Source organism: Pristis pectinata, chromosome 17 (genome assembly GCF_009764475.1).
Source record: "Pristis pectinata isolate sPriPec2 chromosome 17, sPriPec2.1.pri, whole genome shotgun sequence".
NCBI classification, from domain to species: domain Eukaryota; kingdom Metazoa; phylum Chordata; class Chondrichthyes; order Rhinopristiformes; family Pristidae; genus Pristis; species Pristis pectinata.
Window position 1 is genome coordinate 11,039,426 of NC_067421.1, and position 16,449 is coordinate 11,055,874.

Genomic DNA, 16,449 nt, shown 5'->3' on the forward strand with positions numbered 1-16,449 from the left:
ATAGCATTTGTCCAATTTGCAGATCATATATGTCGTCCAAAACCACCAGTATTTCACTACCCACATTCTAGAGTATTTAATTTCAGTACTTAATTAGGCACAGAACTACTCAGTTTAGTCAAAAGGCTTATTGTCTACTGAGACAAGAAGTCTGATGCCATTTACAATGTTCCATGTTGTTGGTTATTTTCATTACCCATGGTAGCACTCCCCTCTATTACTCTGGATAAGGAGAATCAGCTTCAGTCAATGTTTCAGATGAACATCTATTCACACCTGTGACCACCTTTACCATGTATTTTGAGACTGTACATTCATACATTTCAATTTTGATAGAAGTATGAAGGAAATACTTTATGTGGATGTTATATCACATCTAATCTTCCCTGTGCACAATTTCCAAGCTGAATTCTGTGCATTCCACATTGTCTGTCCAGATTCCATGTACAAATTACTTATATATCCAAAATTATCCACCTGAAACTCTTAAAATCCTAGTGCTCAAGCTGAATGGGGCCACATTTTACCATCAGCAGTGACCACTGATTCTCACTGCTGATCTAGAAGTACAACGTGCTCTAGTGCCTGGGATTAAGCCAGTAATTACTGACTATCCCCCTTCAAATAGGCTCAAATTGTATAAAAGTCATAAGATAAATAGATAAACATGAACAAACTTGAGAATCCATAAAAATATACAAACACAAACACCAAGTTTCTGTAGATAAAATTTTTTATTTTGGGTCGGCTGATTGGTTAGCCGTGCTGAGAGGTGTAGCTGATTTTTTAATCGAACAGACCGAAGCCCATGTCATCGTCAGACTCCTCAGACTCTTCCTTCTTCACCTCTTTCACTTCCTCCTTGACAGCAACTGGCGCAGCCTCAACAACAGGAGCAACAAAAGCTGATGGGTCGGCCAAGAAAGCTTTTACCTTAAGAACAAAAACAGTTATGTTACATTTCAGATAAAGTTTTCACCATAATTGCAGAATAATCCGTCCCATTTCAATTTCAGAATATTAGCCATGGACTAACATCTAAGCAACAGCATATTAATGCTTTAAGAGAAAGCTTCCCAGCACAACTCACAAGATTATGCTCGATACTGAACCAAGATATTAAATGACTGAAGGTTCAGCAGCACAGTAGGAAGCGGCTTAAGGTAAAAACAAATAGAGAAAGGACACTTTTGAGGGAAGAACTCCAGAGATTAGGGCCTTGGCAATTGAAGGAAAGTGGATAAAGAAACTCAGCTGTGCAACGATTAACAAATCACATGCATTAGAGTGTGCAACTGCAATCTGTTGGTCACAATTTTTAAAAGCAGTAATGTTTTTCCAAAAATTACAGCTGTTAAAATCATGTCAAATGTCATAGTTCTCTCTCATTATTCGGGCTCAAACAAAAACACCAACCTAACACAGCACAGCATTCTGAAATTACTGTTAAAACATCATTCTTCATATTTTTTTAAAAAATATTTCATTTACAGGATATGGACATCGGAAGATCCAACTACCACTGAATTGAAGAGGCAGTCAACTGTCAACCACACTGGTAGGTCTGATGTCACACAGTCCAGACTAAGCTTGGCAGACATTGGTGGTTCTGACGTTTTTAAAATATTCCATATTTATTTAATTACTTTAATTTAAATCCCATTATTTGCCTTGGATATTCTAACAGCACTTCCCAAGTCCACAACTTCTACCCAGGGGCACAAGAGCTGCGGGTATAAAAGAACAACATTTGCAAGGATCCCCCAACCCCTGTTTGAGTCACGAGGGGAGGGGGTGAAAACATAATTGCCATTCCTTCATTATTCTTGGGTCTCAGCTCTGGAACACCTTATCCAACACTATGGGAGCACCTTCACCTGAAGGACTGCAGCAGTTCAGAAGGATAATTAAGGAACAGGCAATAAATGTTGACTTCTGCAGCAACATGTACATAAGAATTATCTTCAGAAACACTTCCAGTTACTACAGTGATGGCATAAAGAGACAAATTAATAACTGTTTAAGTACTGCAGAGGGAGAGCGACAGGATCACACAGAATGCAGTAACTATATTGGGGTAAATGAGCCTTCCCATCCATAATTTTGAATATCAGCAACATGCAAGTCAATTGATCTCATTACATCTGAACAGCTGGAATTAAACTTGAAGACACAGCTACCATTACCTTATCAGCTAATGGGAAGGAATAGTCCGTCTCCACAGCGATGGCCAGCACCCTCTTGTAACCATTAATGATGGAATGTGGTACAGAGGCTATGGTTGGATAACCAATTTGCAGACACACACTGGCCACATTACGAACTCCCTGTGAAGACAAGCAAGGTGATGAAGATGCTCCATTAGTCAGCAACTTCTTATCACAGCAAGCACGAGGAAACCAATAAAAGCTTCACATTTCTAAAATCCACAATAAAGCCCCACTGCAGCCCAAAATACCACATAGCCCATTTCCTATTTGTCCAAGGTCCCATATCACCATTTGAACATTTAAAAACAAAATTCTAGGCAATGCTATAGCATTAAGTGCACAACAGGAAACCAGTTATTTCACAACATCAGCTTAAAAAACCCTGAAATACGTTTGCATAAATAAACCAGAACAGGCCAAAATCCATCATGGCCAGTCCCTAGCAAGAAGCCCAGCAATGTCATTCAGCATACCTCTAAGAAACACTTCTGCAGAGTTTCCTCTGTGATGTCCAGGACCTCAGGGTCGTATACACTGCCATTATCATAAACCTGCCTGATCACCAAGCCGTAGGAGAAGGGAGAGATGTTCAACATGTTCAGCAGAGTGGCTTCACTGGCTCCCACCTTGTCGCCCACCTTGATGAGATGTACATCGCTCTAAGGCAAGACAATTAGTGGTCAGGAAAAAAGCTGACTTTATACCAAATAGGGATTATAACAGTATTCACACTCACCCCAAAAATTTCAGGCATAAAAACCAATAATTCCACAAACATCAGTTATTTTAGAAAACTTCACAAGATACCACCATAAAAGATTAATAGAATCCCCAAGCTAGCAGCAAATATTGTAGAATTCTATTTTTAGTGTAAAACATGAATAATTCAGTGAAGACCACCACAAAACTGCCCATGGCTTCAGAAAAATCAACATTAATCCTGCCAACGTTCAAGGGAATTATTGAAACTGCACCAAGAACACAGCAGCGGCACAGATAGTAGAGCCACCACCTCAGAGCAGCAGGGACCTGGGTTCAATCCTGACCTCAGGTGCTATGTGGAGTTTGCACATTCTGCCTGTGACCACTTGGATTTCCTCCCAGTGCTCTGGTTTCCTCCATTCTCCCAAATACATGCAGGTGAATTGGCTACTGTAAATTGCCCCTAGCATGTAGGTGAGTTGTAGAATCAGGGGAATTAATGAGAATGTCGGGAGAATTAAAAATTGGAATTAATGTAGGATTAGTGTAACAATTAGCATAGATGGATGTGTGATGGTTGGCATGGACTTGATGGGCTGAAGGGCCTATTTCTGTGCAGTATCTCTCTATGATACTTTAAATAAAGCAGGACACCTCTTAGGCAGACACTTACCAGAATTTCAATGGTACCTCTGGAAATCTTGGTGGTGATTCCCAAAGCCTGGAAGAAAGAGGTCTTCTCAGGTCCCAAACCAGTGTTTTGACTTGGCACAGTGACCTCACAAGGAGCAATTGCACCAGCACGAGCAGCAGCTGGGACCTGTGGAAGTAATTCAAGTAATTCAGCACTGGTGGAACAAAAGCAAACCAGCAGAGCAACATGACATGACATTAAACAATAAAAGGTACTCTTAATTAATATAAAACATACCAACGTGAATGTATCTCAAAATAAAGACTAAGAGGACTCTACAAAACCAAACTAGTTAACTTAAAGCTAAATTAAATTAACATTAAAGATGCAGCAATTACTCTCCCCCATCATAACTAGCAATGCACTGAGTACACTCATTAAAGTATTGATGCCATAATTGGCAATGAAGAATCTATGTTAAAGTTTAATCAACACAAACTGAAACAATCATCGATTTTATTATCAAATGATTTGCATGTTAGTTACACAAGGGAATTATCCTCACTCTGCTCATCATTTAAATTTATCAGAACTAAAGATAAAAAACTTTACCTTGTTGGACAGCAGCATGTCACGGACTTCGCACAAATCCTCCTTGGTGAAGACAAAGCCAACGTTGCCACGAATATGTGGCAGGAGCCTGAAGAGAAACATTAGTACACATGTAATCAAGCTCAGCCATTCACCACCGTCATAAACACCAGTAGCTTTATTGCTTTATCATCCCCTTACTTTTCCAAAGCAGGGTTGTTCTCCAGGTGGCCACGGATAGCCTTCCGCATCATGGTATTCTTGCCCATCAACACGACAGCCTTACCCCGCAGTGATATACGGATCTGCTGCATCTGCTTAGATCCAACGTTGTCTGCCCCAACAATGAAACATTTTGGATAGTCATCCAAGAGTTGCTAAAGAGATTACAGGAACAGTTGAATTATGTACATGAGCATTAGTTTCATATTAGTTTTCCATTTCTTCACAAGAAACAAAAACTAACATCAAATTTGGACCTGTTGAAATCTAAACACTCAAATCTCTCACACTTAAACATTGCGCAGAGTGATCTTTAAACTTTTCAAGCATCTCTGGTATTTTTTGTAACCTGTAGAACTCTGGTCATAATAGATTTTGGACGAAGGGTCTTTGAACTGAAACACAAACTTGGTTTCTCTTCCCACAGATATGGCCTGACCTGTTGAGTATTTCAGGCATTTTCTGTTTTTGTTTTAAGTCTCCAATATCTGCAGTTTTTTGATTTTCCCCCTAATAGTTTTTGTTGGTCAGCTTTCAAGCCTCATCCCACCACGATATAATGACCTCGGCAAGTCTAACTACTTGCTGAATCCAAGGCTCAGTTAAAGGCAAGTTATGCCCAACCTACTTGGAGCTTTTTGATGAAGTAAGAAAGAGAACCAATGTAGTATATATGAACTTCCAAAAGGCTTCTGCTCTAGTGCCACATAATATGACGTTCATCAAGGTTGAAGTCCATTGAATAATGGACAGGCCGACTAGAGGGAATGCCATATTAGATCTAGTATTAGGTAATGAACCAGGTCAGGTGAGATCTCTCAGTGGGTAAGCATTTGGGGGACAGTGACCACCGCTCCCTAACCTTTAGCATGGTCATGGACAAGGATAGAAGCAAGGAGGACAGGAAAACACTTAATTGGGGAAGGGCAAATTGTGAGGCTATAAGGCTAGAACTTGCAAGTGTGAACTGGGATGACATTTTTGAAGTGAAATGTACTATGGAGATGTGGTCGTTGTTCAGGGATCTCTTGCAGGACGTTATGGATAAATTTGTCCCCGTGGGGCAGAGAAAGAATGGCAGGGTGAAGGAACCATGGGTGACAAGAGAGGTGGAACATCTAGTTAGGAGGAAGAAGGCAGCATACATAAGGTTTAGGAGCAAGGATCAGATAGGTCTCTGGAGGAATATAGGGTAGCAAGGAAGGAACTTAAGAAGGGGCTGAGGAAAGCAAGAAGGGGACATGAAAAGGCCTTGGTGAGTAGGGTTAAGGAAAACCCCAAGGCATTTTTCAATTATGTGAAGAGCAGAAGGATGACGGGAGTAAAGGTAGGACCGATTAGGGATAAAGGTGGGAAGATGTGGCTGGAAGCTGAGGAAATGGGTGAGGTCCTCAATGAATACTTTTCTTCAGTATTCACCAAGGAGAGGGGCCTTGATGACGCTGAGGACAGTGTTGGTAAGGGTAATATTCTAGAGCATGTTGATATCAAGAGAGAGGATACGTTGGAGCTGTTAAAAAATATTAGGACAGGTAAGTCCCCGGGGCCTGACGGAATATTCCCCAGGCTGCTCCACAAGGCAAGGGAGGTTGCTGAGCCTTTGGCTAGGATCTTTGAGTCCTCGCTGTCCATGGGAATGGTACCGGAGGATTGGAGGGTGGAAAATGTTGTCCCTTTATTCAAAAAAGGTAGTAGGGATAGTCCAGGGAATTATAGACCAGTGAGCCTTACATCTGTGGTGGGTAAGTTGTTCGATTCTTAGAGATAGGATCTATGGGCATTTAGAGAATCATGGTCTGATCAGGGATAGCCAGCATGGCTTTGTGAAGGGCAGATCATTCTCACAAGCCTGACAGTGTTCTTTGAAGAGGTGACCAGGAAGATTGATGAGAGTAGCGCAGCAGATGTGGTCTACATGGATTTTAGTGAGGCAGCTGACAAGGTTCCACATGGTAGGCTTCTTCAGAAGGTCAGAGGGCATGGGATCCAGGGAAGCTTGGCCACGTGGATTCCGAATTGGCTTGCCTGTAGAAAGCAGAGGGTTGTGGTGGAGAGAGTGCATTCAGATTGGAGGGCTGTGACTAGCGGTGTCCCACAAGGATCAGTTCTGGGACCTCTGCTTTTCGTGATTTTTATTAATGACTTGGATGAGGGGGTAGAAGGGCGGATTGGCAAGTTTGCAGACAACACAAAGGTTGGTGGTGTTTTGGGTAGTGTAGAGGGCTGTCGAAGATTGCAGAGGGACATTGATAGGATACAGAGCTGGGCTGAGAAGTGGCAGATGGAGTTCAACCCAGAGAAGTGTGAGGTGGTACACTTTGGAAGGACAAACTCCAAGGCAGAGTACAAAGTTAATGGCAGGATTCTGGGTAGCGTGGAGGAGCAGAGGGATCTAGGGGTCCATATCCACAGATCCCTGAAAGTTGCCTCACAGGTGGATGGGATAGTTAAGAATGCTTATGGGATGTTAGCTTTTATAAGTCGAGGGATTAAGTTTAAGAGCCGCGAGGTAATGATGCAGGCCTATAAAACTCTGGTTAGACCACACTTGGAGTTGTGTGTCCAGTTCTGGTCGCCTCATTATAAGGAGGATGTGGAAGCGTTGGAAAGGGGGCAGAGGAGATTTACGAGGATGCTGCTTGGTTTAGAGAGCATGCATTATGAGGAGAGACTAAGGGAGCTAGGGCTTTAGGAGGAGGATGAGAGGAGACATGTTAGAGGTGTACAAAATATTGAGAGGAATAGATAGAGTGGACAGCCAGCGCCTCTTTCCCAGGGCACCAATGCTCAATACAAGAGGGCATGGCTTTAAAGTAATGGGTGGGAAGCTCAAGGGAGATATCAGAGGAAGGTTTTTTACCTAGAGAGTGGCTGGGACATGGAATGCGCTGCTTGGGGTGGTGGTGGAGGCGGGTACATTGGTCAAATTCAAGCGATTACTAGATAAGCATATGGAGGAAGTTAAAATAGAGGGATATGTGGGAGGAAGGGGTTAGGTAGTCTTAGGTGAGGTTTAAGGGTCGGCACAACATTGTGGGCCGAAGGGCCTGTATTGTGCTGTACTGTTCTATGTTCTAAAAGGGGTTGAACACATGGATAGAAAATTGGCAAAGTAACAGTAAACAGTAGCAATGAAAAAGGTTCATTTTCCAAAACAGAAGCAAGTGTATAATGGAGTTTCTGAGGGATCAATTCTAACGACATGGGCATGATTCCCAAATCTGCATATGAACAAAACCTGGAGACACAGTGAACCGAAAGTAGGACAGTAACAGGCTTCAAGCATACTTAGAAAAGCTGGTAGATAGTAAACACAATTGAATGGAAAGAAATTTGAATATCTGATTCTGATAGCAAGAATGTAAAGAGGCAATTTAAATGAGGGGGCACAATCCCTTTACAAATCAAAATAAATTCGATTTTGAATTGGAATCAAAAGCTAGCAAAACCTTCTGTTATAATTTATAATCCATCTCAAAACCACGCCCAAAGTTTAATAGAAAAGGTGGAAGACTAATGGATAAATTTCATCTGATAGCCATTTTTGCCAGAAAAGTTGATGGAAACAAATTCATTGCATGCATGGACTCAAACTGTCCAACACAATTAATAACAATCCCATTCAGCCTCAGGGTTACCGTTGATCCACAATTATACAATACTACTGGACCTCTCCTGGAATGTTAAAGACCTATGTTTGTCTTTTTCATTGTATGTTTGTATGTCATTCCTCCCAGGTATCACATCCAAGGATTTAAATGTTATGTTTATTGCAATTTACCTTAATGGTTCCCACTGGTCAATCATTTGACCACAGTTGTATCGGGTCTATCCCCATCATGTTAATTTATCACACTGAAGATTGATCTTTTATCAGAAGAAATGGGCAGGCAATGACCCAAAACAGATTTGCCTTGGTTAAGAGGCTAACGTGGTATTTGCCAAGTTTTGTTTTCATTCAAGATATACAATGACTGGCAAGTTTCAAATCACCCTTGGTACTTGCAGCAAATGTGAATGTATCAAATACTGACCCCGGACTGCCAGTAGTGAAATGAGGTTATACTTACGATAATTTTAAGAAAATAATTGGACTTCCACGTAGCTCTGTCTTCCCTGGGCATCTTTAAGTGCTTCCAAGGATTGCCACAAACTGGTTTAAAGACAAGATTTTACTGCAAGGCAATGAGAAAAAGCAAAATGAGGTTTCCAAGATTACACCAGGAACAGAAGTATCAAATAAACAAAAATACAACTGATAGATATCACCTACAAATACAGTAGGTTCTCTCTTCCTCCCCCCAGGACCGAGGAAGAACAGAATACCCCTGGCCCTCACCTTCCACATTTAATGGATCATATCTTACAATGTCTCCCCCAGCTCTACCAAGATTCTACCGCCAGAAATCTTCCCTTCCCCGTTCAACATTTCAGAGGTCGCTCCTTCACAAATCCTTGGCCCACTCTTTCATCCCTCTTAACTGCTCCCATCTAACGACACTTTTCCATGCAACCACAGGACAAGTGATATCCACTGAGTGCTCACAACTCGGTATCTACTACGTTGAAAAAACCAAACGCAGATTGGGTGAACCCTTTGCAGAGCACCTGCATTAATACCACCGGAGCAACCCCCAGTTGCCTGCCACTTTAATTTACCATCCCATTCTGACCTTACTCCCTCTGACCTCAAATTTAGAGTATGCATTTGACCCCTGAAGCTTGCTCTGCCATTTAGCAAGAACAAATTTTGGTTTCATCTTTACTTTCCTGCTTTATCCCCGATTCTCAGATAGTTGAAAATTCTACTTCAAGCCTTGAATCATTCAGCGTACATTCTTGGGTGAAGAATTCTGAAGATTCATAATCTTGAAACAGCCATCTTAAATGGGAAAACCCCTATCCTTGCTTTTGCATTCCCAAAGATGGACACACCCCACTCCACCCATTACCTTCCTGACAGTTAGGGATGGATGATAAACATTGCCTTAAATTTTAAGAATATTAGTTCTCAGTGGACAGGGTGGAAATAGATGGAGTGCCTGGTTTCCAAGCACTGAATTAGCTGTGTCATGTGGAAACAGCAGCAATCCACAGTAACCACATCTGCATCAAGTGTCTACGCAAGGAGATTGGGCCTAGAGTTGATGAGCTGGAATCTGAAATAGAGATGCTGTGATAGGGGCAAGAAGATACCAGGGTATTTTGGTCCAGGAGGCAGTCATGCCCCTTTGGTTAAAAACTTTAAATTTGGTTAGTGGATATGGACAGGAGGGTGAGATGAGTAAGGCAGGTATGATCCTCCTAGCATCCATCCCACAAAAATCCAATCTACCTCTCAATCTTCTAAAATTCAATTAATAAAGGACCAATCTTCTCAATCATCTCTGAACTTCTTTAATGCATGTGTTTCCTCCCTTAAATGACCAAGGGTACTCCAGATGTGGCCCCAAAATCCTGTAGTAACACTTTCCCACATTTATATTCCACCCCCTTGCAATAACGGCCAATCTCTCAGTCTTCCTAATTACTTGCTGTGTGATACAAAGACTCCCAGATTCTTCAATACAGCAATATATTGTAGTCTCACTATATTTACACAATATTCTATTTTTCTGTTCTCCCCAGAGTAGATAACTACTGGAGGAACTCAGCGGGTCAGGCAGCATCTGTAGAGGAAATTGGACAGTTGATGTTTCGGGTTGAGACTCTTCATCGGAACTGAAAGAGTAGAAGGGAGATAGCCACTATATAAAGGCAAGGGGAGGGGGTGGGACAACACCTGGCAAGTGATCCAGGCGAGGAGGGGCGATTTTTTGATTCTTTGCACTGTACTGCTGCCGCTAAACAACAAATTTCACATCATATGTCAGTGATAATAAATCTGATTCTGATTAGCAGACGGAGGGTGCAGGGAATGCCCATCAAGAATAAATGTTAGGTTTTAGAAGGGTAAAGGGGACAATTATACACTTCAAAATGGAATGCCCTTTCAGAAAAAAAGTGCAACGAGAATCTGGAATTGCTTTTAATAAGAGGGCAGGGGATAAACATTGAAATGATAACTGACAGATATGACCAAAGGAATTAATCCTTAGCTGAGCAATGCCATTTTGAACATCAGGCATTAGCAAATAAGTAGTTCAATTAGGTCAGTCAATCTGATTATTTCATCCATGAAACATACAAGGAGGGAAATTTCCAGGTTTCTACTGCCCTTTGCATGAAAATATGCTTCAACTGACTAATGTCGACAGTTCTCTTGCAGATTTCTCTGTGGTAAATTAGTTTTCCCGACTCCATTGAAGCCCCTTCTTGCAATACCTCATAAATCATCCCGCAATCACCTAGAATTAAACAAACATACACAACTCGCCCTCATAATGTAATCCTTTTAGCTCCTGAATTTAGAACAGCATCTACACCTAAAAATTACTCAGTTAGGCATAAAACGATTTAGGAAGTCCCAAAGTCTTTTATTTTTAAACTCTTTTGCTGAACATAGAACAGTACAGCACAATACAGGCCCTTCAGCCCACAACGTCGTGCCAACCATTAAACCTCACCTAAGACTACCTAACCCCTTCCTCCCACATATCCCTCTATTTTAACTTCCTCCATATGCTTATCTAATAACCTCTTGAATTTGACCAATGTACCTGCCTCCACCACCGCCCCAGGCCGCAACCACTCTCTGGGTAAAAAACCTTCCTCTGATATCTCCCTTGAACTTCCCACCCACTACTTTAAAGCCATGCCCTCTTATATTGAGCATTAGTGCCCTGGGAAAGAGGCACTGGCTGTCTACTCTATTCCTCTTAATATTTTGTACACCTCTTATCATGTCTCCCCTCATCCTCCTTCTCTCCAAAGAGTAAAGCCCTAGCTCCCTTAGTCTCTCCTCATAATGCACACTCTCCAAACCAGGCAGCATTCTGGTAAATCTCCTCTGCACCCTTTCCAACGCTTCCACATCCTTCCTATAATGAGGTGACCAGAATTGGACACAGTACTCTCACCAACAGCCTGTCCTGGTCAGATCACGTAGATGCCACGGCCAAGAAAGCTCACCAGCGCCTCTACTTCCTCAGGAGGCTAAAGAAATTTGGTTTGTCCCCTTTGACTCTCACCAACTTTTACCGATGCACCATAGAAAGCATCCTCTCTGGATGCATCACGGCTTGGTACGGCAACTGCTCTGCCCAGGACCGCAAGAAGCTGCAGGGAGTTGTGGACACAGCCCAGCGCATCACGGACACCAGCCTCCCTTCCTCGGACTCTGTCTTTACCTTTCGTTGTCTTGGTGTAGCAGCCAGCATAATCAAAGACCCCACCCACCCGGGACATTCTCTCTTCTCTCCTCTTCCATCAGGTGAAAGATACAGGTGCCTGAGGGAACGTACCACCAGACTTAAGAACACTGTGAGAAGACTACTGAACGGCTCCCTTATACAATAAGATGGACTATGACCTCACGATCTACCTTGTTGTGACCTTGCACCTTATTGCACTGCACTTCCTCTGTAGCTGTGACACTTTACTCTGTACTGTTACTGTTTTTACCTGTACTACATCAATGCACTTTGTACTAACTCAATGTTACTGCACTGTGTAATGAATTGACCTGTACGATCGGTCTGTAAGACACGTTTTGCACCTTGGTACAAGTGACAATAATAAACCAATGCCAATCTAAATGTGGTCTGACCAGAGTTTCGTAGAGGTGCATCGTTACCTCGCAGCTCCTAAACTCGATCCCACGACTTATGAAAGCTAACACCCCATAAGCTTTATTAACTACATTTCATTGACAAGTTGTAGGGTCTGCACGGACCAGCACACGGCTCCATCGGCCGGCGGGAGGGCAGGCGAGGAGCCCGGGACCAAGGACACGTGTTGGACACCGGGACCTGAGGCGGTGCTCGGGGCCCAGCAGCGCTGAGGCCAACCACCCGCCGCAGACCAACTCGCCCAGCCTGGGTCCCGCCAGCATGAATGCCACGTCCCACATTCGGACGCCTCACGTCCCGTCCGCCCCGGGTTCCGCTCCCTGGGCGGCGGACGGGCCGCCAGCCGACGGTCCGAGGCCGCACTCACCTCGGAGCTCCGGAGAAGAAAGAGAGAGAGGAGGCTGCGTCGGTCCCATAACCCACCGCGCCGCCGGCCAGCAACCAATCACCGAACGCATTCCGGTTAAAATGACCCAATCAGCTCGCACGCCCTCAGAGCTCCGACCAATCCGAAAGACAAGCTGCAACAACCAATCAGAATGAGCGCTACCAAATTTATCACTATTAGCCAATCTTATTGAGGGAAAGGGCAAGCAACGACCCAATGAACGAGACGCCAGTCGCCACCCAACATCCAATGACACGGCTGGAACATTGCATCGGCCAATAACGTTTGGGTAGTGGTTGACGGCCGCTGTCTGGGACATTGATGGCTCTCCTCATTGATCTGTCAGCAGGAGGAATGTGCCTGAGGGAGGATTGTTGTGAGGTCGGGAATATCCCTCCATGTACGGACCATCTCACCCAATCCTCTCCCAAGTAGGGACGCAACAGACGGCAGACGCTGGAATCTGGAGCAACAAACACTGTGCTGCTGGAGGAACTCAGCGGGTCGAGCAGCATCTGGGGTTGGAAGAAAGGAATTGTCGACGTCTCGGATCGAAATCCTGCATCAGGACGGGTGCAGGGTTTTGCAGGGTTGCAGAATTTTCACCCGAGACGTCCACAATTCCTTTCCTCCCACAGATGCTGCTCGACCCGCTGGGTTCCTCCAGCATCTCGATTGTTGCTCCTTTCTCAAGTAGATTTCCACACCAGAGTTCGGAGAAATATTGATGGCCTGAGGGAACAGAGATCGAGAAAGGTGACACACAGACGAGAAATTAGGATTTTATGCGTTGAGGGATCAAACTCTCATAAAAGCGTGAGGACGGAGGAAATAGATGGTGGCTTCATCCATTGCTTCTGGATGTTTCAATGTTCTCTGCAAGTTGATAAAAAAAATTCTGGAGCAATAGCAACAACCCTTTTCACAGGGGCTGAGCAAAACCCCCACAAAAATGTCTAGGATTATGATGGGCATTCTAGGAAATAGCAGCTGACATTTGTGCAACATGTATGAACCCACAATCCGGACGGAAGGAACTGTGGGACACAACAAATGCAGGATCAAATACTTCATCTCTAACTGTAGTGGTCCATAGCTTAAAACTCCTTCTAAAATTTCTAAAATGTCCACACAGACCATAGACAATATGGAGACATAAAAGACTGCAGATGCTGGAATCAGGAGCAACAAACAATATACTGGGGAAATTGGAAATGGAATTGGTTTGTTATTGTCATATGTACCAAGGTACAGTGAAAAACTTGTCTTACATACTATTCGTACAGATCAATTCATTGCACAGTGCATTGAGATAGTCCAAGGTAAAACAATACCAGAATGCAGAATAAATGTAACAGCTGCAGAGAATGCACAGCGTAGGAAGACAATAAAGGTGCAAGGTCATAACGAGGTAGATTGTGAGAGCAGTTGCCATACTGGATAGGATGCTTTCTATGGTGCATTGATAAAAATTGGTGGGTGTTGAAGGGGACATGCCAATTTTCTTTAGCCTCTTGAGGAATTAGAGGCACTGGCGAGCTTTCTTGGCCATGGTGTCTAGGCGGTTGGACAAGGACAGGCTATTGGTGATGTTCACTCTTGGGAACTTGAAGCTCTCAACCCTCTCGACCTCAGCACCATTGATGTAGACAGGAGCATATGCACCAACCCCCTTCCTGAAGCCAAGAACCAGCTCTTTTGTCTTGCTGACACTGAGGGAAAGGTTGTTGTCATGACACCATGTCAGTTACTCTGACACATCGTTTTTTGAGATACGGCCCACTATGGTGGTATCATCTACATACATGTAGATGGAGTTAGAGCAGAATCTGGCCATACAATTATGAGTAGGGAGCTCAGGACGCAGCCTTGTGGGGCACTAGTGTTGAAAATAATCGTGGTAGAGGTATTGCTGCCTATCCTCACTGATTGTGGTCTATTTGTCAGGAAGTCAAGGATCCAGTTGCAAAGGGAGGTGTTTCCCAGATCTTGTAGTTTGGTGATGAGTTTTCTTGGAATTATAGTATTGAAGGCAGAGCTGTAGTCAATAAACAATAGTCTAACATGGGTTTCTTTACCACCCAGGTGCTCCAGAGATGAGTGCAGGGCCAGGGAGATGGTGTCCACCATAGACCTGTAGACTGCTGGAAACTCAGTGTGTCAGGCAGCATCTGTGGAGGGAAATGGACAATTGATATTTCAGGTCGAGACCCTTCATCTGGACTGAAAGATAGAGGAGAGGTAGCCAGAATAAAGAGGTGAGGGGAAAGAGTGGAGCAAGAGCTGGTAAGCGATAGGTGGATCAAGGTGAGGAGAATTCAATTTGACCTGCACATCATTCTTCAACACTTCCGTCAGCTACACGGTGATCCCACCAGCTACAAGGTGATCCCACCATTGGCCACATCTTCCCCTCCCCACCCCTTTCTGCAAATTCCACTCACTTCACAACTCCATGGTTTGGTCATCCCTCCCCAGGCATCTTCCCCTGCAATGGTCAGAGGCATAATACCTGTCCCTACACCTCCTCCCTCACCACCACCCAGGGCTCTAAACAGCCCTTCCAGGTGAAAAAGAGATTCACATGCATCTCCTCCATCTTTGTTTATTGCATTCTGTGCTCCTGATATGGCCTCCTCTACATTGGTTAGACCAAGCACAGATTGCACTCTGTCAACCATGGACATCTGGATCACCCAGTTGTGAGCTATTTTAATTCCCTTCCCAATTCCCACACTGACCTGTCTGCCCTCAGCCTCCTCCACTGCCAGGGTGAGGCTAAACATAATCTGGAGGAACAGCACCTCATATTCCATCTAGGTAGTCCACAACCCGATGTTCATTTCAGGTAGACTGCTCCTCCTCGGTATCTTTTCTCTCTCCTCATGATCTACCCAATTCCTCCTACACCCACCCCAGCCCCACATCACCCTGTTTCTTTCTCCTCCTCCACCCATTCCATCTGCCCATCAGCCTCCCATAGATCCCATTCCCATCCGCCTACTCCACTTCCCTTATTAGGTTCCACGCTCCACCATCGTTTCCCATCAGATCCCGTCATCTGTCGCCTCCACCTATCACCTCCCAGCCTCTGTCACTATTTCCGCTCTTCACTCCTCCAACTGCCTATCACCGCTCCTCACTTGGATCCACCAATCGCTTGTCAGCTCTGGCTCCACCCCTTCCCCGCACCTCTTTACACTGGTGGTCTCTCCTCTATATTTCAGTCCAGTTGAAGGGTCTCACGACCTTAAACGTCAACTGCCCATTTCCCTCCACAGATGCTGCCTGACCTGCTGAGTTCCTCTGGCATTTTGTTTGTTTACTGTAGATGATGTAGTCACCCCCTCCACGAAGAGAAGATGCAAAACAAACAAAGACGCGATTGTAGCTGTGTGTCCCACTTCCAAGGCACATCACGTCAACCTCCCCATTAAGATCTATCGTAGGAGGCATCTCATTTCTCCATTTGGTATCACAAGAGGCTATAGACTGAGACAACAGATTGTACATCCAAGTGCGACACTTTTCATATAAAAGAGAAAATGTTAATTGTGAGTTTATAGAACCTTTGTTGCGGTTTGAGGGCAGATATTCGAGACTCATCTGAAGCTCTGGAAGAAACAAGTGTACGTCTGAAAAGCAACAACACATGCAATAATCTCACAAAGCAGGTTGCAAACATGACCTAATTTGTGAGGAAAGATGGAGAGCAGGTGGGCTATTTGAGAAAGGGTTGATGACAGCCATTCTTCAAGGTAGGAAGAAAAAATCCAAAGAGGAAATGATTTACAATACCAATTAAATTCAGACAGTACTGACAGGGAAGTAGTGCACTCAGGAGTTTAATGCGAATGAAGTCACAATGACAAGAGACTGCAGATGCTGAAATCTAGAGCAACAAACAATCTGCTGGAGGAAGTTTGTGGGTCGAACAGCATCTATAGGGAGAAAGGAAATGTCGACATTTTG

General features: G+C 43.9%; 1 protein-coding gene across 1 annotated transcript; it reads right to left on the reverse strand.

The window, feature by feature from the left end:
• Positions 1-715: 715 nt before the first annotated feature.
• Positions 716-12,497, reverse strand: rplp0 (ribosomal protein, large, P0). Its single transcript, XM_052032420.1, has 8 exons — positions 12,457-12,497; positions 8,430-8,534; positions 4,339-4,514; positions 4,159-4,246; positions 3,586-3,732; positions 2,684-2,869; positions 2,187-2,327; positions 716-933 (listed from the first exon to the last, which is right to left on the reverse strand). Exons 2-8 carry the CDS (start codon positions 8,481-8,483, stop codon positions 787-789), a joined length of 939 nt encoding a protein of 312 aa, XP_051888380.1. The 5' UTR covers positions 8,484-8,534; positions 12,457-12,497; the 3' UTR covers positions 716-786.
• Between the last annotated feature and the right edge of the window lie 3,952 nt (positions 12,498-16,449).